Below are 21421 nucleotides of genomic sequence, written 5' to 3' on the forward strand. Positions count from 1 at the left end.
GGCCACAATCAGGGGAAACGCCTTACTAGGGCTGCCGTTAACTACAAGGCATAGACTGAAAGGAGAGATGAATTTTTTTTTTCCCCTTTATTACAAAAAGAATGCAAAACATGGCTATCCTTCTATTACTACTACTACAAATCAAATCGGTGGGAGCTTTCAGTTTGAACATGCCATCACTACTGCCTGCAGAGGAATACACCTCTCAAATGCCAAGCAGCAAAACATTACTAGCACTGGACTTCAGTAACAGAACACTGTTGGTGCTGTGTGGTGACAGCAAAACAAGCATTGCAACGAAGGAAACAGACAATTCAGATAAGTGGAACTTGGATTTGCAGGTTTTCAAGAAGTCATCTGACTGATCAAAACAGTCACAGCATCTTGCGATGGTTGTGTTTGAATCTGCCATCACAAAGGCAGCCTCAGACTAAGCTCTACGTAATCTGCCTGCATTACCCTTTGAAGGCATTTTGGTACAATGGAGCGCTGCTCTGCAAAGGCAGACCTGCTGAATAACCAGGTACATTGCTGCAAACTACAGCTCCTGTATTAATTCCGTCTTCAGTGGGAATGATTCACTTCCTTCTGGTTACCATTGCACAATAATGATGGTCTTTTCACAAAAAAAAAATCTCTGATTTGTTTGAAGGCTATCCATAAGACATAAAGTAGTTACCACATTAATTACAAGCTAAGTTTATTGAAAACAAGGTAAAAATCACTGCACTTGACAACACAGCGTGAGAGGTATGTTTTCCGTGGACATACGATGCTGAGACTCTAGCCAGTAGAGCAATTACACAGCTCCCCCTACCCCACAGGTAAGCCCATTTCTTCTCTTAAATACAAGCCCTGTTTTAAATGCTAGCTGTAGCCACTGATAATAAAGCAGCTTGCATCTGAAACAGCATGTTAGAAATCACTTATTAAGCACCAGCTTAATAATATTTGCTTACACTACTCAAATTATCTTTTTGCTCTCCCTCCCTCTATCCCTCATTGACTGTTTTGTTTTTTTTTTTTTTCTTCATAAACACTTAATTCTTTCTTGGTACAAAATGTATCCAAAACAAAGGCAAAATACTTAAACACCTTGCTGTGGAAATGCTTAATGTTGCTGCTACTTTGCCTCTTCACTGCCCAGGACCTGACAGACTCTTGTTCATGAACTGTCTCTTCACAAAGCAGATCCACCACTGCAGAAGGAAGTACAAAGTCAGAAAATATGCAAAAGCGGTTTCCATGCAATAAACCAAATAGTGACTTCAAAGTATTCAACCTCTGACAAATAACAAGTGTCAAGGCTCCAGTTTTGCACATACAGTTTTCCACCCTGGTTTCTACTGGAATTTAGGTGAACAAGAGGACAGGAGTGGACCCAATGAATTTATAATATAGGACTTTGAATTAAAGCAGGACATTCTACCTTCTCTTATTTCTATTATTTTATTTTTACTGCTTATTCCAGTATAATTATAAACAAGGGATGCATCAGAAAGCTATGCCTTTGAAACTAAATTAGCCGAAGTAACTTCAATACTAAATGCAGTCACATTTGCACATGAAACATATGATCAGTCAGGAGGCAATTCATTCATTGATTAGCTATTTTTGTTAATCTGGGTATGAGGCAGAATGGTCTACTTCAAAGAAGCTATCAAATCAGAACCTCCTGGGAAGATAAATAGCATCTCTCATGCCTGTGAATTTCCATTTGAAAACCCAGCCAACAGCAGATGTGCAATACTTTGAAGAGTTGAACCAGACACTACTTATTACTGTCCTGCTTTTTAAAGTAACCCAAATTGGCATTCGCTGTCTTACCACATTACAGATTAAATTTATTGATAACTTGCAGCCTGCTATTTCACTAGCCACGTAAAACCAGTGAAGCTTGCGCCGGTTACCCACACCTACCCCATCATCTCACTTCTCTCCACATATTTCTGAAAAAAACACACCAAGCCTCTCATTAAATCTGTGATGATCACACTAAACCCTTACCTTACTAGGCTTGTCACTTTGAGGATCAAATACTTTTTCACAAAGGCGAAGACCGGTTTCTTGCCTCAGCTGCTGCAGGTAGGCCCTCATCACCTCTGAAACACAGCACAGGAAAAACCAGCATAAACTGAGGCAGCACCAAGTCAAACTGAATTTAACAGGGAAGCATCAGATATCACTGCTGAAAGCAGAAAGTGAGTTTTCACATCTGCAGGTATTTGTTGGCTGGCTGAGTTGCTTTGCTCAATTTACAGCCATACTTGGGATTTTTATGCTATTTGTACCAGTAAAAAGGATCATCCAAACTGTTTTCTTCTCTCAGTTACCTTTGCTCATTATTGTGGGCTTCCTATTCTGCCAGTGCAGCAGTTGGCTTGGGCCCCATTACAGGGTTTATCTAGTGATTATGTTGATGCAAAAGGCAGACTCAGACCCCTATTAATTTGTTCTGTTGGATCTGTGGATCCAGGGGAATCACTGGGCCCCCGAGGCCAGAAAATCCAGCTTCTGCTGCCCTCAGAAGACAGAACTGCAGATTTAGAAGATTCAGTTTTAACAGTAATTTTTCTAGTTGCAGTCACAAAAAAGCAGCTAGTAAAGAATGAGCCCAAGGAAGCCTTCAGAGGTCCTGGATTAGCCTTACCTTCCTCCTGCTTGTTGGCAGGTTTGGCATAAATGGCATTAAGCGGAAAGCCAGGCTCCCCAGGAATTGGGAAGTTAGTGATTCCTAGTGTGTACATTTCTTTCTCTCCTTGGCCTTTGGAGTTACACTGCAAGAACCAGGCAAACAATGGATTAACAGTTATAAACAAAACTGATGGAGCATTAAACTCAAATATTTTACCATCTGTAACACATAAAAACCCATCAAGAATAGCAACACAGCGTCTCTTTGGAGATCCACAGCCTTGGAGTATCTGTGGCTTTGACAACTAAGACTGGGGTGAACAAGGTTATTTGTGCCACTGGGAGGAGAATATCAGCAAATCCTTTCCTGAGTACAATCCCCAGAACAGACTGAGTGTCGCTCCTGCACAGAAATTTACTTTTCTTACCTTTTGCAGCTTTTTCAAGCACTCAGAAATGTAGAGGGTTACGTAGATCAGCGTTCTGTCAGCCTCATTCTGCAAAACAAGAGCAAGCACAGAGCCCAGCCACTCTTAGATTAAGGGAGACTTTATGGAACTGATAAAAGTTTGAAAGAGGAATAAGTTCAAGACATTTTGGCCTGTAATTTCCCCAGGAGAGAGGGACTATGCAATTCATGACATTTACCCAACTTTAAAAATTAAGTGGGAGGAAGAGGAGTTTTTGTTATCTAGCAGAATTACTTCATTGAAAATAAATGTATATTCACAGCACCAACCCTCCAAAAAACTACTATATGCACAGTATCTCAAAAAATTACCTTAATTTCATAATTTTTGAAGAAAACATTAGCTTTGAAGTAGTAGATGGCTTCATCTATAATATCTGTGTCCTTAGCTAACAAAAAAGAAATACAGAGTTAAACAGTGCACCATTACGCTACATTTGGTCATAACTTTTACTCACTGAAATACATAAATAAGGATTATTGCAAAGGCAAAACCTTGGCATTTACAAAAAGCAGACGACAACACTATGTAACAGAAAACAGTTGTTGCTGTGTGAAACACTGGTGAGCTCAGACCATAATATTTAAGCTTCCTACTCTTAGCAGGAGCTTTAACTCCCTTCTCCTCCTCCCCCATGATTTCTCACTTCACAAACAGCAGCAATTCAGCAGTTCCCCACTTTTCTACCAGTTGAGTAACTCAACAGAGTTTTAACAGCATAAAAGTCTTCTCAGGACACAAAAATGTTTTTGGAGAAAGGACACCACCACAATCAGACAAACTTCATTATCCGCTTCAAAAAAAAAGGAAGGGTGAGCAGAACACACACTGGCAAGCTTAGTTGTGACTTTCACCTGCTTTCGCTACTATCCAAGACTGCTTAAATCCAGAAACATTTCCTTTCTCAAACTGAACTGCTACACTACCAGGGGACAACATGCCTGGGAAGTTCTACCTCACATGCTAAAGGGGAATCCATACTAGCCTGCCTGTGGACCCTGTTGGGATACCCATAACTTCATTTCAATTTCTGAATCCCCGTACCCTAAAGTGCTGCCTGTCCTTCAGCTGCAGACCCAAAGCCTAAGTTCTCTGTAGCTAAACCTCCACTTCCTCTGACAGCAGAGGGTTCACACCGCCATGTCCTCCGCAAAACCTACTGAAGAACACAGACAGAGGAGGAAGCACGAGAACAGTTACTGTAGGCTTTAATTACTGAAACAACTGATTTAGCTGGAGCACGGTGCGTATTTATCTGTGCATAATTACTTTCTACGATTTGCACAACTTAAGTATTTGAGAACTTTTTTCCTCCTCTATAAACTGCAAAGCACTCCACTTCCAACCCGTGACTCTTCTCGTCACTCCTGCTAGGGCTGGCTTGGAGCAAACCATGAGATGATGATGAGCTATATACAGGCAGGTTTTCAGAGGTTATTATAAACTTACTTTCCCGAGGTGCTGGGCCTTTGAACTGGCTTCTGATGGGTAACAGCGCCATGTTCCCAATTAGCTTTGTGTCGGAGTCCATTAAAGTTGAGTGGTAAGCCTACAGACAGGGGGGAAGGCTGGTTATTAATGCTACTGAAAATAGACGTCTCCATGTCCAGTCACGTGTCCCCCATGTCTTCATGAAAGAGGAGTCAGTCGAGTTCGTTAGTGATGTTTCCAGCAATTTTTCCTTGCACAAACAATCGCTGTTTTCTAATTAGCACCAGATCACAGTGCCATTCTGATGAAGACCATGAAGGTATCATCACTGGTACCATTTATGGTTGCAGTGGTGGGAGACAGAATAAAATTGGTACGGCTGGTCTGCAGGTGTTGCTTCATCCCCAGGCTGCCTAACCCCATTCTGCACAGCACCAAGGGGGTAACAGCCCTGCTCTCCGGCCTAAGTTATGGGGTGCTGCATAGTTCACTGAAACTTAGTTGGCCATTAAAAAAGATTATATTTTATTTCCATGTCTAGCTAGTAATATTAGCTAATAATAAATAAAGCCAGGCTTAACACATACCCACACACTCAAAAAAGGACCTTTCTGTGCACTCTAAAACTGGTCTAAGGGAAAAAAAAAATAATCTTTCTGCATATGATAGATTCTTCCTGGGAAACCGACTTTTAACAACTGATGAGTTTGCTTTCAGGCACTTTCCAAACATTCCCACTGTGTCGTGCCAGGCCACTGGGAATCCTTCACCTCCTCACAGCCGAGGTTTTGCAGGGGGGGAGAGGGGGATGCAAATGGGGCGAGGCGGGGGTGTGTGTGTAAAAAGCATCCCCTAACAGAAAAGCGATTTATTTCAACCAGAGGAAGGTGGTGTGAACAGAACCAGAACAAAGCACAGCTTTTACCACCCTCTCCCTCGCTGGAGCCGAGCGCTGCCACCCTCCCGGCTGCGGGCGGCTCCCCGGCAGGAGGAGGAAGAGGAAGAGGAGGGCGCTGGCCTTCCACCAGCCTCCCATTAACAGCAATTCCCTGCTCTCAGCAGGGCTCCCCACACTCTGCAGCCCCTTTTTCTTCCCCCACGCAGCTGCCCGTGGCCGGACCCCGACAGCAGAGCCCTCTTCCCTCAGCCCAGGCTCGCCCCCCCCCCCCCCCCAACCCCCGGCCCGGCCTGGCCCCTCTGCCCCAAGCCCTGCTGCCCTCTCTCCCCGCCATTAAGAGGCAGAGCCAAGCGCCGGCCGCGAAGCCCCCCTCACCGGCATCTCGAAGGGCAGGCAGTAATTCGGCGGGGCCGGGCAGGGAGGGAGCAGAGAGAAGCTGGCAGCAAACCTTCCTCCTCTGCCTGCGCTGCAGGAAATGAGGCAGCAGAGGCGGTGCGAGGAGGGGAAGCCGGAGCCGAGGCCTGCGGCGTGCACCGCCCCGAGAGCGCGGCCAGCGCGGGCAAGGGGGTCGGGAGAGCGCGCTCCGATGGGCGCTTGTTTGCTCTTCCCCCCCTTCTGCCTTTGCTGCGGCCGGCGCTGCAGGTAACCCCTCCTTGGACCCTGCGTGCTGCCCTTTTGGGTGCCAGCCACCCTGACATCTTGCTTCCTCGCTGGCAGAGGCGAGCGGCTGTCCCGGGCGAGGGTCAGCACTTGACAAGAGCGCGGGTGGGGATGCTTTGCTCGCAGGCGGTTTTCTCTCCTGGGTGTTTGCAGCGGTCCTGGGCATCGCTTGCTCTGACCCGACACGCGAAGCGTGGCAGGCTGTGTGTCCAAAGGTGTTGCGTTTGGAGGGATGCAATATTTTTAAGGTGTGCGCTCCTGTTAGTATCATGCCACGACCTTTTGTGTGACCCAGCATGCTGAATTTGTCCCCTGCTACATGACTTATGCCATGAGTCAGGGAGGAAAAATGAGGAGCTATGGAAGGTGAGTCAACATAATCTAACTGCAGGGCTGGGGTTTGTCCTTTTGTCACGCCACAAGCATGACTCGTCCCAAGGATGCGCCAGTCTGGAGATGAGTTATGCCACCAAAGTTTTCCCAATGTTTGCATGGTTTAATTCAGCCAGATCAGGTCCTGCAGTGATGCGATTAGCTCTGTGTGGGCATAAGGACTTGCCCCATCATGAGGCTAACCTACACCATGATTATTAACACCCAAATATATACAGGGATTTTGGCCCCATGTTTTAAAGCTCTGAAGAGCTGATTTTTTTTCGCCTCTTCCTGGTGACCGCAATGACTATCTTGAAACTGAGGTCTCGGCATTCGCTAATTGCCTGGAGCAGGGAGTAAGGTTTTAGGAATGCTGAGTATCACGAGACTTGTAGAGGTCATAAGGCTGGCAACTTTTTGAAACCTGGCTTTGAAAAACCCTTTTAATAGCTCTTGGGTGACATCTTATTACCCATTTTTTCTTTGTTCCCATTTAAAAGTTCCCATGCGATCCTCCCTGACCTCCACATATGGATTCTGGGGAGCCCTTTTCCTCTACGTGTGCAGGATTTGCTGGTCTCTTGAACCCCTCTGCCTCTTCTGGTTCTGCTTTGGAAAAAGCAGATCCTTACTTCAAAAATAAGCACCTTATCAACAGTATGAAAATTTAACCATTTATTTACAGACATGAAGAACAACCCTACTGATGAGTAAAAAAAAAATTACACCTTCCCGATTAGAAGCAAGAAACTCCAAAACTAAACGGTGCCAAGCTGCTATTATACCCCAGGTTTAGGTAACTGCAGTTGCCTCCAAGTATTCAATCCTTGATTTGGTTTCCATTAAGGGCTATTGTTGCACTCAGACATCAGCTAACTAAGCAAGCTGCTCCTACAAAATGACATCAATTGTTCTTACTCTACTGAAATATTTGGCTGCTCGTATGTTCTGAGGATGGGGTTAATTTCTAATACATGAACTATGTATTATATATAGACATGCCTACGTGTAGGCGTTCACTGATGTTTAGCATTTCATAACCATGAGGCCCTTTTTGATAAATATTTTAATCCAAGGACACCATGAGTAAATGTCATTCCATAGGGTTAAGGAAAAGGAAAGGTTGATACATACTTTGACATGAGCAGCAGAGAAGCACATCCTGAAATCTAGCTGAATGTAGCTAATATATTGGTCTAAGATGTTTTAGGAGAAGCAATTAAAACATATTTTGAAACACTCAAGATGACCCAGGAACACCTGTATATATAAAAGAACTATAAACAGTGAGGGGTAAATTCAGCTGTACACTTTCACATATGGCTTGAATTATCTGATTATGAAGTGTCTGTTAACAGCTACATCCAATTCAAAAATTGATGCTACTTCCCTGAAAAATTCCTAGGACCATTTTTACATGCCTTTATTTCCTTAGGTGATTATGTTCTTTGGAGATAATGGGCTGAAGTTTTGCTTCTGTGAATAGGTCGCATAGTAGGGGTATGAGTTCTCTATTCAGGACAAGAAAGGAGCTTGCTTAATGATGGTTGCTGAATTGTTCATTAACTAACACACTTTTTAAAGTGACTGCACAAGACCATCACTGAAATCTATTTAAGCTTATTTTATTTAAGTGTGGTGCTGTGTTCAAGATGTTATCAATGTATCAAGTACTTAAAGTCACATGCAAGTTGTACAAAAAACAGCCTTAAGAAGGTTTAAAAGCTGGGCTCTTCCAAAGTGAATGTAAAATACTCATGTTTTTTAAGAAGGGTGAGACACCACCCACTGACCAGACATCCCTTTGAAGTTGCCAGTAATTTCTTCACCTGATACAGGTTCAGTTCATGAAATACAATTTTCACCCTTTAGAACAGTTCTTTCTCTCAGCTAATAATGAAACTAATTAATTATTCAGTACTTGAGAGAAATATCTGTAACATACTTGTATTGGGCTTTGCCTCGTTTGCAAATTACTAGATTTTGTTCAAGCATTCCTATGCTTAAATGAGATACATCTGTATGTGGGGAACTTTGGTATGTACTAATGCTAGCCTATGTATTTTATAACACACATGCATAAGAATAAAAAATGTTTATTAAAATAGTTATGAGGTCATATAACTCACTTTTCACTATAAATTTTAGTTATCTTACAGACAAAACAGAAGTAGCTTTGTGTGGATTTTTTTACATGTTTAAACTTCTTTTTTACTTTTTTTAACACAAGCAGGGTATTTTCCTCCCATTTTTGAACACACGGCTTTTACTCATCCACATGATCTTGAAAGTATTCATCCACAAGAGCAGATTTATCTTCTTCGCATTCCTGCCAAGAAGAAAACAAAAAAGGTAGAACCTGATTTTTCCCTAGTGGCTGTTGTACATTGTCTGTTCTGTGATGCTTTATTTTAGAAACCACAACAGGAACAATCTCTAATATGGTTCCATAAAACATGCAGCACAACTTTCTGAAAAGCAATCTGTTTCTAGAGCTATCGAAATTGTATAGGTCAAAATCTAGATCCAGGTATTCTGCAGACTTAAAGAGTACAAAACTGGATTAAAAAATGGAATAAAAGGACTGGACTTGTTCCTTAGGATTTATGAGCTGAATAATAAAACTAGACCAGGCTTGGAACAGATTTTAACACAGCAGTCTTCTATCACGTATTTTACACGATAGATTAGGAATAAATTCTGTGTTTCATATACAATACATGGGTTCAACATAGGAATTATCAGGGGAGTTTGAGCAGTCATGCAGGAAGAAATCTTAGTGATCTTAATGGTCCTTTCTGACCTTTGAAGTTTAAAGTGCCATTATTTTTGAAAACCAAAGCATTACTTTTAAACACGACCATTTGATCAGTCTGCATATGCAAGATGACATTAAAGAACTTTACTTTTGTAATTGTAAATGAACACAATGTAAGCATTGTCACTAAAAGACAATAGCTTATTTTGAACCATACTAAGACAATAATTTATTAGCAAGGCAAAGAACATTTATATTACTACTGATATTACGGATCCTTTTTAAATTTTCATCTTACCATCAGAAGTACCTTACCTTTGGTTCTTTAAATTCAAGATCTTCTCCATACTGAATGGTGAAGTCTATGTGCTGCAGCACTATATTTATACTTTCCTCATCAGAGCGATCAAAAGGTAGAAATCGAACCATACCATAGTCATCAATCTAGAGAAAGGATTCAAAGGGCATTAGTAAGAAAATGCAGTAAATTAGTTCTCAATCACTCTAAGCCCCTTCCTTAAACCAAACTTAAATATTCCTTGTCTGGACTGCTAAAATAGCATTTAAATCCCTGCTGCAAATCAGTGGCAATTACCCACTCAGAACCCCTGGCTATCAGTCCTCATTTCTACACAGTAGCTAAAGCTGCTTTCCAAAATTGCTAACATAATAGAATTCACAGGAAACTTATTGGCTATAAGCCAAATATTAGTATCAAGAATCTTATGCTAATCTGAAAAAAATCAAAAGCTGAGTTAAAACAGGCAAAAAGTAAAATGCTCAAGTGCCTGAGAATCTTTGAGATCCTGGCTTTGTTAATTAAGTCTGGTAGGTAAATACATAGTTTTGGGGTGAGAAGGGGAGAATTATTATAGTACATACAGTATGTATAACAGCAATGAAGTCAGCAACCATACAGTATGGTTTATAAATACAGGACTGAATTTAAGGGTAGTCGTTAAAATGCAATATACCTACCAATCCACATATAGATTTAGTCAGCTTTTTAAACATTTTGCTTTTCAATATATTTGTAGAATCTTCAATCATAGAATACATATCTGGATCTAAGTACCTGGGAAGAAATAAAGCCATCATTAACACTGAAAGAACCCTTGGCCACAGAGCAAATGAATCATTGTGCTTTGAGATAGCTACCAAAACCATTTATCATTCTGTGATCTGAATAAACTAACTTCCTATCAGGAGAACTTAAAATGTTTAAAAACAGGTTTTTTAAGTATTTGAATGTCTCAGATTACAACTGCTAGTAGAAACAACTGAAGCATTTTTTATTTTCTTTTTGCTAATATACTCGTATACTCAAGAAAGCTTTGAGGAAGACCACGGGGAAAAACTTTTAATTTTGTAATTTTAGCACAAATGTAAAAGTAACACGTAAGTAATTCAGTATGTTCAGTATCAGAAAAACTGACAGGATCACCTCCAGTTTAGGTTTTGAAGTACAGTACCCTGGAATGTCATTCAGAATGACATAAGTGATTCAAGATAATTATTTACAGAAAAATCCAGAGACATGTACAAACATGGAGCTAGCCTTCTGTCTCTGACTAAATTGTAAGCATCTGGTCCAGACTTAAAGACTATGTTCGATATAAAACAAATGCATCTTCTCCATTCCAAAAGTATGTTTTAACTGTGGGAAACATTTTGAGTGAAGTTCACCTCCAGATATTAAACTACAGAGTAAGTAATTTTTGTGGAACTTACTTTTCTATTTCCTTCTTGGCCTTCTTGCTCAGCAAATCCATTTTGGTCATGATGTTAATCTGTGGAATCTCTAACGATATCATTGCACTGAGTGCTGCCAGAATTCCAGAGATAAACTTAAGGAATATGAAAAATGATGTAGTTAAGTACAGAAAAAAATACAAACGTGCAGGACACTACCACAGACCAAATCTAGTGAATGTATGAAACATGGACATGAGGCCAAGTGGGGAGTCCTTATCTCTGTTGGAAAAGGGAGGTGCAGAGCTTCCCATCTGCCATCTTATTTCCAGAGCTTCCAATCTGGATCTGCCACTGAAAAGGCCATTACAAAACTCAAAGCCCATCTTGGAATTCTTACTGCTAGACAGGGAAAGTGGTCTGCTCTCTCTCCAGATCCGAGAAAGCACTCAGAATCACAGAAGAATTTAGGTTGGAAGGGACTTTTAGAAGTTATCTGGTTCATACAACTGCTCAAACCAGAGCCAGCTTCAAAGTCAAGTCAGGTTGCTCAGGGCTTTTGCCTAGTCAAGTTTTGAGTAACTCCATGAACGTACACTACACAATCTCTCTGTGCCCCTGTTCCAGCCTGACCAGTGCTGGATTTTCTTCTTTACATCCAACTGGAATTTTCTTTGCTGCAACCTGTGTCTGAGGCAGCTGAAGACAGCAATCAGCTCTCCCCTGGCCTAGAGTTCTTCCCTCTGGGCTAAACAAACCTAGCTCCCTAAATTGCTCACATTTCCTTTTATCAATCTTAACTCTTACAATAGATTTCAAATGGATACCTTAAAAGATTCCACCATAAACTGAGAATCCACAAGAAAAACTCCACAGACGCGGAATTCCCACTGCTGAAGCTGCTCCACCAGCTGTTTCATCACTGGCAGATGTGTATAGAGTTCGATCTGACCTAGGGCACACTTAGGATATTAGTATGCAGAAATGTGAAGCTAACAGGAACAGTTCACAGTTATCAGTTATATAGACAGGACTGTTGCACTTAATATAAATAAAAGCTGATAAAGAAAGTATTCTCCTTTTCAGACAACTCTGACTGTATTTGGGTGAACTTATACTGGTGAAGTGGAAAAGAAATAAAAGGGTTTTCCTTTTCCCTTGACCTCCAGTGAGCGTTAGTTAGCAGTTGCCATAGTGTTCCCACACCATATGATGCTGTCAGATGTCAGTGCAGTCGCCCAGACTAGCCTGGGACCAAGTTCACTTCTGAAACATCTGAAAGCGACTCTGACAACTGTTAATAATGCAAAAATATAACGTGTGAATGATTACAACCAACAAAACAGAAGTACTGCAGATTTCATATTGCACATGAAGAACGATACCAAAACATGGACATTTGTTTACCTGGGCAATCAAACAATATATAGTCATCCTCCACATGCCCAAGGCTTTCCTCTAGCCAGTTAAAGTTATTGGCAAAGTATTCCATGCAAAACACCAAGCCGCCATTGGGACCAAACCTTAAGGATTCATCTTCCATGACGTCGTCCACTTCGATTAACTCACGGATGTCTGGAACAACGAGGCGGTTTTAGTGCCGTTCGCTTACCAAGGGTGACCGCAGGCAGCCTCCCGCCGCTCCCGCCGCTCACCTGCCATGACGGGGTAGCTGAAGAGCTCGGCCGCCGGGTCCAGGTTGACCACCTGCACGGCGCGGCCCAGCGCCTCGCAGTGCTGCACCATGGTGGCGCAGTACGTGCTCTGCAAAGCACACGCAGGCCGTCAGGCACCGACCGACCGACCGGCCGCGCCGCCGTCGCCTCCCCGCCGCCTCCCGCCCCCCGGCCTCACCTTTCCGCTGCCCGCCGGGCCCATCACCAGCTGCGCGTACCGCGGCATGGCGGCGGGCGGGCCTGCGGCCTCCCCGCGAGGGCGAAGCGGCGGTAACTGGCCGCTCCGGCGCCCCGTAGCTCGCCTGGTCACGCGCCCCGGGTAGCCTATGGCTCGCGCGCTGGAGACAGCTGGGGCTCAAACCGCGCGCACCGTCACGCCCCTCCCCGTCACGCCCCTCCCCGTCACGCCCCTCCCCGTCACGCCCCTCCCCGTCACGCCCCTCCCCGTCACGCCCCTCCCCGTCACGCCCCTCCCCGTCACGCCCCTCCCCGTCACGCCGCGCGGTCTCCGGCGGCGCGCGGTTCTCGCGAGAGGGCGGCGGCGCTGGTGAAGGCGCACGTGCCGCGCGGTGTGTGGGAGCCGCCGCCGCCGCCGCCGGAGGAGGAGGAGGAGGAGGAGGAGGAGCAGGAGCCGCCGCCCCCCCCCCCGCCACCGCCGCGGCCTGCGGGGCCTCCCGGGTAACGCCACGCCGCTGCCGCCTCTGGGCTCCCCCGCCCCTTTCTGTGGAAGCCGCTCTCCGCCGCCGCCGCCCCGTCCCAGCGGCGGGCGGCCTGCCCCGACGTCCCGCCTGCGGGCGGGCGGCCTCTCCCCCCCTCGATTCCCCCGGCTACCAGCATCCCTCCCTCAGCTCCGACACCCTCCCTCTCCTCCGGTACCGCGGCTCTGCCTCCCCTGGCAGTGACTCCTTCGCCTCTCGTACCTCAGCATCCTCCCCCCTCAGGTACCCGGCGCCCTCCTTTCCCTCAGCCCCGGCACCCTCCCCGCACTGCTGCCCGCCCCTCCTCAGGTACCCGGCGCCCTCCTTTCCCTCAGCTCTGCCCCCCACATCCCACCACGTCTGTGATCCCCATCACGTCTGGTTCCCCAGCACCTTTCCCCCCGACCAGCCCCCGCTTTCACCCCCTGCTGCCCAGCACCCTCCCTCCCCCATTTGGGATCTCCATCTCCGGCATCCTTCCCCTCGCTACGACCGTCTACCGCTTTTCCCTGAGGTCCCCCTGCCGCGAACCCCACCACCTCTGGCGCCCTGGCATTTTCCCTCAGCTCTCTTCATTGCCCAGGCACAGCTTGTACAGCGTCCTGTCTCTGACTCTTCCACACACATAGCCTGCTTGCTCCCATGATCCTGGGGGACTTGCGCGTTGCAAACTCCTTCCCTATTGACTCCTGTTTTCTAAGCCCCTTGCCCGAGAATGTGTGCGTGTAAACCATTGTTAAATGTATCAGTGGGTCAAGTCTGGTTTGCTCGTTTTGTGGTGTTTGGGGTTTTTTGCCAGTGTCCTGGGATCAGCTTGTAATCCTTTAGATGCTGATTTAAATGACCCCTTTTCTTTGCTAGTATAGTGGCAGTACCTCCCCCCACTCCCCCAGTGCACCTGCTGTTCATATGCCACTGATTTAGCATGATACTTCACATTTTGCTTAACCCAGTGTGTTCTGTAATTCCACGTGGTGTTGTCGCAGATCTTTCTTCATTTCATACAGCATTTTGTGGCACTTCAGGGTTTTTCCCCTTATGTGCTAGAATTCCATACTGCTTGGTATTTTTTTCAGCCATTTTCCCCATATTTTTTCATTATTTCCTGACCTCTTTTTTTCTTTCTTTTTTTTTTGCTTTTCTTACGATTGTACCTATTTTCTCTGGGATTCATCAGTCTTTGGGATCCTTGTTGAGTTGGGAAAGATGTGAATAACTTTAACCCAGAACTTGGGTCCTGATTCTTTCATTCTGTGATCTCCAGGCTTGTGACATGGCCACAGATGTAGCTGAGCCTGTGGTCCCTGACTGCAGAGGAGACGTAAGGAGTGGTGCCAGGTCAGATGCCGACTATCCTCTTCGGGTTCTCTACTGCGGAGGCAAGTGCTGAAGGGGCAGTTGTCCACGATTCTTACAATGTGCTGTTTGTGAGGGCAGCCTAGCAGAAAGAATGAGAGAATCGGAGATTTTCTTTTGGTCAGCTTTTATTGAGAAGCTAGACCATGATCAGCTTGACCTTTATGATCATCTTTCTGAAATAGCTTGTGTTGTGTATTTTACCTAAAGCATTTTTGGTGAAATGTAGGGGTCTTCCCTCCGAGAGATGGAGGTACTGACAGCATTCTGTGTGTAAAAGAAGCCAGAGTGGTGCTCAGATTGTGAACTGTTGAGCAGAGATCTTTTCCTGCAGAAAGCGAGTAAAGCCTTTAGCACAGAAGAGGCCTCTGAGCATTAGTATGACAATAAGAAATAAAGTTAGGATTCATGAAAGTGATTTTTACACTGTGTTTAGAATTCTTTACTCATTACATTTGTAGTTACGTGGATGAAATTTAAAGGGAAGTAAGTAATCTTGACAGGTATGTTTTTTAGATAGATATGTTATTTTGCTTTGGGCTTGAATACAGTTGCAGGTGATTAGGAAATAATCCCTGTTGTGCATGAAAGTCTGCACAATTGGTTTGGATCTGTTCTGGGGCCCAGCCCCTCTTCTGGACATTGGCAGCTCTTGGAAAAAGAAAAGCTAACCAAATCACGTGGTAATTTATTAGGTATATCTTTTGCCTCAGGTAGAACTGGTGTTTCTTTCTGTAACTTTTCCCAAAGCTGTAGGCATCCATCCCCTTTATTCATTGACTGGGTGCTCTTGCTGGGATAGTTTTATCCTAATGCAGAGTGTGTGAGCAAATGACTACTGAGAAAAAAATTAAAATGTGGAGTGGTATCAATGAAGTAATCTGAGTCAATGTGTGGTTATAACCAGAAGTTATGACATAAGAAGTCAACCCTAACTTTAAAATACCATTTTGAATTTAATGCTAAGGCTGTAAGTGGAGAACTTATTTTTGTAATCTCTTCTTTTTTTTTTTTTCCCCTCCCTTCTTTCTCCAGTCTGTTCGTTGCCAACAGAGGTGAGTTAATTTTTTTGTTGTCCGAGTTTCTTCTTTCTGTCCTATGATTACGGACTATGATGATCCTTTCTGATCTTTTCTGGCTTTTCTTAATTGTGGCAGTTCTGTGCTTCAGCCACTGTCATCTTTAGGATGACACAAGGTTTCTTATGTGCTAGTATAGTATTCGTATTCAGTCGTCTTAAGAAGTGGCTAAGCTGAATAGCAAATATATTTTCATTCATTGATACCAAATTCACATGACCTTTCTTCTCTAGTACTGCGAATATATGCCTGATGTGACTAAATGCAGACAATGGTTAGAAAAGAATTTTCCAGATGAGTTTGCAAAACTCACAGTAGGTAAGAATCTTTTCTATTTTCTAACTGGTATGTGCCCTTAGACATACTCAGAAATCTTTGAGCTTGTCCAGTTCTCATCTCTTCCCTTTTCCTGCTGTATCAAATGTGAAAGTTAATAATTTTCTTAGGAGTCTACCATGCTTTTGGATGCTGTGAAAATATGCTTGATAGTGTCAGAAAACACTGAATGAACAATGTGTAATTTCAGTAATAACGTTTGAGCTTTCTTAAGGTTCCTGCTGTAACCAGTCATCCGTGTACTTGTTTCCCATCAAAGTTAGTTTATTGGATTTTATATCTGTCCAGTCTACTGTGGATGGCTGGAGTAAAGGTCATTAGTAATAGGGAACTTGTTGATTTGCATTTGGAATTTCAATATTAACACTATCATTAATTTCTGTCTTTCTGTGGAAATTATGTGAAGAGGCTGTATTGAAATTGTAACTATCTTTGAGCTAAGGCTTTTCTGAAGTCTAATTTGCATAAGTACTATAATGAAGATGTAACATGCATCAGTGAAGGGCCTGCTGCACTTAAGCACAGAGTTTACGAATTTAGCAAAATACCACTGTACCTTACTTCCTGTTCCTGTGAGGCTGTGGTTGTCTGACCACTAATTTTGTTCTCTTTCCTCTCCCCACTCCTTTCTGATGCATTTAAGAAAATTCACCTAAACAGGAAGCTGGGGTTGGAGAAGGCCAAGGAACTGCAGGAGAAGAAGAAGAGAAGAAGAAGCAAAAGAGAGGCAAGGTCTAAATGGTTGATTGCGGTACTGACATATAAGCAGTTTGGGGCATCCCTTTCTCACTGCTGGTCTGGACTATGGCATGGATTCCTTGTGTTTTGGTTGTTAGCTACACTTTGACTCTGCACAAAACGTACCGAATATCTTTCTTCCAGTGGTAGCAGAGTTGGTGTGGTGATATATGCTGATGAAAGAATTGGATAGTAGGAATAGCAAGTGAAAGGTGACCTGCATCATGTGTCTCATTGTTCCTGTCATTGCTGTTGTACTTACTCAGGGAGTAATTCTTCTAGACCTAAAATCAGCTGGCATGCCTCCCGGAATACTTGTTTCTGCCCTGTTTAACAGCAGTTTATAGGTTGCTTGCAGAGTAGAACAAAGACTGCTTTCCTCCATTAATGCCTCATGACACTGCTTTTGCCTTTTTTCCTTCCACCCGTCCTCTGTATTCACGTAACGGGATTTGGTTTTATGCTTTTAACACTATGACCTATGTCTCCTTTAACAGCTATGTCTCTTCCCAGCAATACTAATGAAAAACATTTTCAAAAACCAACTTTGGAAGATATAAAATATATGCAACAATTTAAACACATTTTTATCTTCTATTGTTGGAGTTCTTTCAGTTTAATTAATGAACATACTTACCACTATAAATCAGAATGCTGGGGTTGTTAATATGCATTTGCCTGTGGAGTGTCAGTGGTGTCTGTAGTGCTTCAGAAATTATGGTTAATAACCCAGTAAGATTCAGATTTTAAGTCACATATCACTGCAGATGTTTTATTTTTGTGTCTGCCTTGGTAACCAGTTACGTTTACCTTGTCAGTAGGCTATGTGTAGTGACAGCAGTAATTTATGTTCTGTAACTTGGATGCTTTTCCCAGAGACTTCAGGAGATTTTCTTTCAACATTAATTTATTGTGTGGGGTGGTACAGTTAGTTTTCAGTCTGGTTTTTGGTTCAAATAATACTGTTTAAAATATTTAGGGTTTTTTTTCCTAGAATCTAAAGTTTCATTAAAACTTATGGTATGGTGTTAACTATGATGCTATAAGATTGACCATGAGAGAGAGGGTGAGGAAAAACAAGCGAAAACTTACTAAAACACTGCAGAAATTTACTGAAGAAATTTTAAGACAGAAATTTACTGTCTTAAATTATTGGATATCAGTTTATAGTAATGTAGAACTGAAAGTTCTGAATGTTAGAGAAGGAAGTAGTCACAAGGGGTTAGTTTGCTTGTCATAAATTCTTTAGGTTTTCATGCTGACAAGGCTCAAGAACATGAAACTTTGGTTACCCTGGAGTAATTTGATGACTGTATACAAAGAGAACCGAGATCTTAATCTGACTTAAGAATCCTAATGAGTGGAATATAACTTTTGCATGCTTTACTCAGATTAATAAATGCCTGATATGTGAAGTGTTCCCTCAGGTTGGCCTAGAAACAGACAGTAAGAAAGAAGATGTTAAATCATGTGGAAGTTTGGCAGTCAACTACTGTAGCTGGCTTCTGTTTCAGAAGCGTGATGTTTTGTGCTAGCACGTTCATAGATATATGGTTCATACTGGGGTCTAGAACTTAAATCTGCGGTTTAACCCAGCAGCCTGAGTAGGCATGTCCTCATGGCCTCAGTAAATGGACGTAAGTTGCTTTGCCTCGGACACAAACCTTAAGGATGTTAAACTCATGAAAAACATTAAAGTAACAATTTGTTCCTGGGATTACAGCCAAAGAACAATTCCTGAAGGAGGGGTTAAATGTAGACCAAATGCAGCGATTAGTAAAGTGTGGGGAAAGCCCCTCCCTTTTTTGATACTTGTAGTGGGGTCTGCTATGCAAGCTGTACTTGAATGTACATTTGACATGTGTATATTGTTATTTCTTATTGAGCTTTGATGACATGGGACCTTTCTTAAATAATAATAAACCTGAATGTGAGACAATGTACGAGATATATTTTTGTTTACCAACACAGATGGGGAGATAACAGTTTCTTTGTTTATAGGGATGAAATCTGACCTTATATGCTTTTTTCTTTGATTAAGTGTGATATCATTTAACTAATCATGTAACCTTATACTCTGTTTTAAAGGCGGAAGGGGTCAGATAAAACAGAAAAAGAAGACTGTACCACAGAAAGTTACAATAGCTAAAATTCCTAGAGCAAAGAAAAAATATGTCACAAGAGTATGTGGCCTTGCAACGTTTGGTGAGTTGACTTTTGTTATGTGGTTTTTCTTGGTTTTAGATGTGCTTGCCTTTAACCTCATGATATTTCTTCTGATTGTATTACATTGAGTGATCTGCTTCCGTCTGTGCGAGGTGAAAGTCCCAAGGTGCTTTTAGCAGTTCCAAAGCATGCGAAAGGTACACTGACTTCCCTCAGTGATAAATCATTGAAATCCTTATTTCCATGGTGTTTGCAAACAAATAGGGTTACAGGGGGTTTTGAAACAGGTTATAAACATATTTATTTTCAAAAAGATGCTTATTTCCATCAAACTTGTAAATGTTATTGATAATTAATTTTACCTGTTCTTGAGACTGAGTAAGTAAGGCTTTAACTGCCTTTCTAGTATGGCAGTCAAATCATACCAAAGTACACTAACGATGCTGTCCTGCATAGCTTTGGTTTGTCCTACATAGCTGCAAACATCCACTTGGTGTTTATACCTATAACAACATCTTACTTCCCAGATTGATCATGAATTCTGTTAAAAAGGTAAGTTTTAACCGTGGTTGTATTAACAAGATATGTTACATATTTCCTGCATGAGTGTATTGTCAGTTTTCTTGAGGGATCAGTAATACACACTAGCTTGATCTGAACTGTATCTTCGTGCTGGAAGCCAATCTCAGAAATTGTTGGGATGAGTTTCTGAAGGGAATATACTGAAGCACTTCTATGGAAAAACTCGTTCAATAACTATGGAAGTTACTCAGAACTGGAGGGTCTTTTCAGTCAGTTTTGCATGTGCTTTTCTGGTGAGTGTGTGTAGCATAGGCCTGTGTAAACAGAATGTGTAGAGGACATTCAGCAATTTTTGTGTTGAGGAGTTTGCTAGATTTGTAGTCAGTTGTTTTGTATGTAAACAACAGACTTTTGCTTTCAATGGAGACTGTAGCAAAGCTTTAACTGTAAACTGCCACTAGTTTTTCAAGAGTTAAAAGAAGATTTTGGTTTTAAACTTGAGAAAATACTTGTATGAAATGACTGTACTTAAAAACTGTTCATTTTCCTGTCAACAGAAATTGATCTTAAGGAAGCACAAAGGTTTTTTGCTCAGAAATTTTCCTGCGGTGCCTCAGTAACAGGAGAAGACGAAATCATCATTCAGGGGGATTTTACAGATGACATTATCGATGTAATCCAGGAGAAGTGGCCTGAGGTAATAAACCCTTTCTTCTGTCAGAACTCTAGTTTCCAGAATAGCCTGTGACTTCCCAATGATTTTGAAAAAGGGTTTCATCTTTGGCAGCACAGATGGTTGTGCAGCACAGATTGTTGTGCAAAAATAAAAGACCAGTTGTTGCCTTCCCACCTATGAATGACTAGGTTAAGGAGTGATTAAACTTGAAGTCAAATGTTGCTTCTGTCGTCCAAGAAACATTAGCTCTCTAAACATGTAGTGCTGTTACTGTGGGTACTACGGTGAGGAAGGCATGGCAGAATAAGTCCAGCTGTCAAATATTTGTGGCTTCTTTGTGACTGTTTCTTAGTGGTGAATGCCTAAGTATTTTTACATTGCCATCTTATTTTTCAAAATCTCTTAAAATATTGCAAAATTAGAAAAAAAAAAACTGAAACAAAAACCATTTGTGCTTCAGAAGAAGAGATTAGCTAATTTTGGGTTGGACTGAAATGTTGATGGTTGAAAGGTTTGGTTGCACTGCTGTAATCACAAGCAGTTTCTTTGACTCTCCCTTTTTCTGGTATTTCTGGTATAGGCGTTCTTTCTAGAATAACTCTCTAGGCCTGTCTTTATTCAGAGCCCCATAGGTTCAGTTGTGTCCTATAGGCACATGTCACTCACATAGAATTTACAGCAGGGAATCTTGAATGGTGCTGTGTACTTCTCTCACGCTTCATTACATGTACAGTGGTGAATATTGAGTGAGACACGTAAGAAGAAAATATACTTAATATGCTGTGTTTTGGCTTTTTTTTTTCTAGGTGGATGATGATAGCATTGAAGATCTTGGAGAAGTCAAGAAGTGATAGTGAAAAACTACCTTTATTTAATTGTATGGTTATAAATGATGTAGCCAAAGTGAGGCTTCTAAATCCATTTGCTCTGCAGTGAATCTGTGGAGAACCCATATCCTTGGCATTTTCACTGTTCTGTATAGGCTGCTTGGGTTTTTTTGTTGTGATATTTGCCAAAGTTAAATTGGGGTTCTATCATGCTTACGCATGAAGTAGATTTAAATAAAATTACTGTTCCTCACTGAAGACAGTTTCTGTTTTCTTTACAGCTACTTTCCTCTAACAATCTTACAGGCAAATGATAATTTAAGTCGTTAATAGATTATTTTTCATTTGCTGTCCCTTCTGCTAAGCTTAAGTGAATAATGCATGTTGCTAATGTACAGAAACGCATACCTCTCATTGACCTGCATAAAA

At 42.4% G+C, this 21421-nt stretch overlaps 3 protein-coding genes across 4 annotated transcripts; 1 reads left to right on the forward strand and 2 right to left on the reverse strand.

Moving 5' to 3' along the window:
- Positions 1-683: 683 nt before the first annotated feature.
- On the reverse strand, positions 684-5993 carry ARPC3 (actin related protein 2/3 complex subunit 3). The gene is made up of 7 exons (XM_075041355.1): positions 5809-5993; positions 4554-4653; positions 3416-3492; positions 3063-3131; positions 2651-2777; positions 2008-2102; positions 684-1199 (listed from the first exon to the last, which is right to left on the reverse strand). Exons 1-7 carry the CDS (start codon positions 5812-5814, stop codon positions 1137-1139), a joined length of 537 nt encoding a protein of 178 aa, XP_074897456.1. The 5' UTR covers positions 5815-5993; the 3' UTR covers positions 684-1136.
- Positions 5994-8548: 2555 nt separating this feature from the next.
- GPN3 (GPN-loop GTPase 3) lies at positions 8549-12931 on the reverse strand. The gene is made up of 8 exons (XM_075041356.1): positions 12773-12931; positions 12574-12682; positions 12326-12493; positions 11746-11870; positions 10958-11073; positions 10205-10301; positions 9542-9670; positions 8549-8797 (listed from the first exon to the last, which is right to left on the reverse strand). The coding sequence occupies exons 1-8, from the start codon at positions 12818-12820 to the stop codon at positions 8735-8737; spliced, it is 855 nt and encodes a 284-aa protein (XP_074897457.1). The 5' UTR covers positions 12821-12931; the 3' UTR covers positions 8549-8734.
- A 183-nt stretch (positions 12932-13114) lies between these two features.
- DENR (density regulated re-initiation and release factor) lies at positions 13115-21250 on the forward strand. 2 transcript variants are annotated; one of them, XM_075041358.1, is made up of 8 exons: positions 13115-13272; positions 14557-14671; positions 15684-15703; positions 15961-16045; positions 16707-16790; positions 18890-19006; positions 20047-20186; positions 20972-21250. In XM_075041358.1, exons 2-8 carry the CDS (start codon positions 14566-14568, stop codon positions 21014-21016), a joined length of 597 nt encoding a protein of 198 aa, XP_074897459.1. In that variant the 5' UTR covers positions 13115-13272; positions 14557-14565; the 3' UTR covers positions 21017-21250. The 2 variants fall into 2 exon arrangements, with proteins under 2 accessions (XP_074897459.1, XP_074897458.1); XM_075041357.1 differs by having other exon boundaries at positions 13179-13535.
- Positions 21251-21421: the final 171 nt, after the last annotated feature.

This window comes from Buteo buteo, chromosome 11 (assembly GCF_964188355.1).
Source record: "Buteo buteo chromosome 11, bButBut1.hap1.1, whole genome shotgun sequence".
NCBI lineage: Eukaryota > Metazoa > Chordata > Aves > Accipitriformes > Accipitridae > Buteo > Buteo buteo.

What these genes read in the sequence shown, in the direction of transcription:
- DENR (XM_075041358.1), top strand. Translation starts at nt 14,566, where the DNA reads ATGGCCACAGATGTAGCTGAGCCTGTGGTCCCTGACTGCAGAGGAGAC. An exon ending in TCGGGTTCTCTACTGCGGAG is followed by an intron (nt 14,672 to 15,683) that starts GCAAGTGCTGAA and finishes TTCTTTCTCCAG; the next exon opens with TCTGTTCGTTGCCAACAGAG. An exon ending in TCTGTTCGTTGCCAACAGAG is followed by an intron (nt 15,704 to 15,960) that starts GTGAGTTAATTT and finishes TTTCTTCTCTAG; the next exon opens with TACTGCGAATATATGCCTGA.
- ARPC3 (XM_075041355.1), bottom strand. An exon ending in TCAAAAATTATGAAATTAAG is followed by an intron (nt 3,132 to 3,415) that starts GTAATTTTTTGA and finishes CTTGTTTTGCAG; the next exon opens with AATGAGGCTGACAGAACGCT. An exon ending in AAAGTGACAAGCCTAGTAAG is followed by an intron (nt 1,200 to 2,007) that starts GTAAGGGTTTAG and finishes TTCCTTCTGCAG; the next exon opens with TGGTGGATCTGCTTTGTGAA.
- GPN3 (XM_075041356.1), bottom strand. Translation starts at nt 12,820, where the DNA reads ATGCCGCGGTACGCGCAGCTGGTGATGGGCCCGGCGGGCAGCGGAAAG. An exon ending in GCCCGGCGGGCAGCGGAAAG is followed by an intron (nt 12,683 to 12,772) that starts GTGAGGCCGGGG and finishes TGTGCTTTGCAG; the next exon opens with AGCACGTACTGCGCCACCAT. An exon ending in GCCAAGAAGGAAATAGAAAA is followed by an intron (nt 10,302 to 10,957) that starts GTAAGTTCCACA and finishes ATTTCTTCCCAG; the next exon opens with GTACTTAGATCCAGATATGT.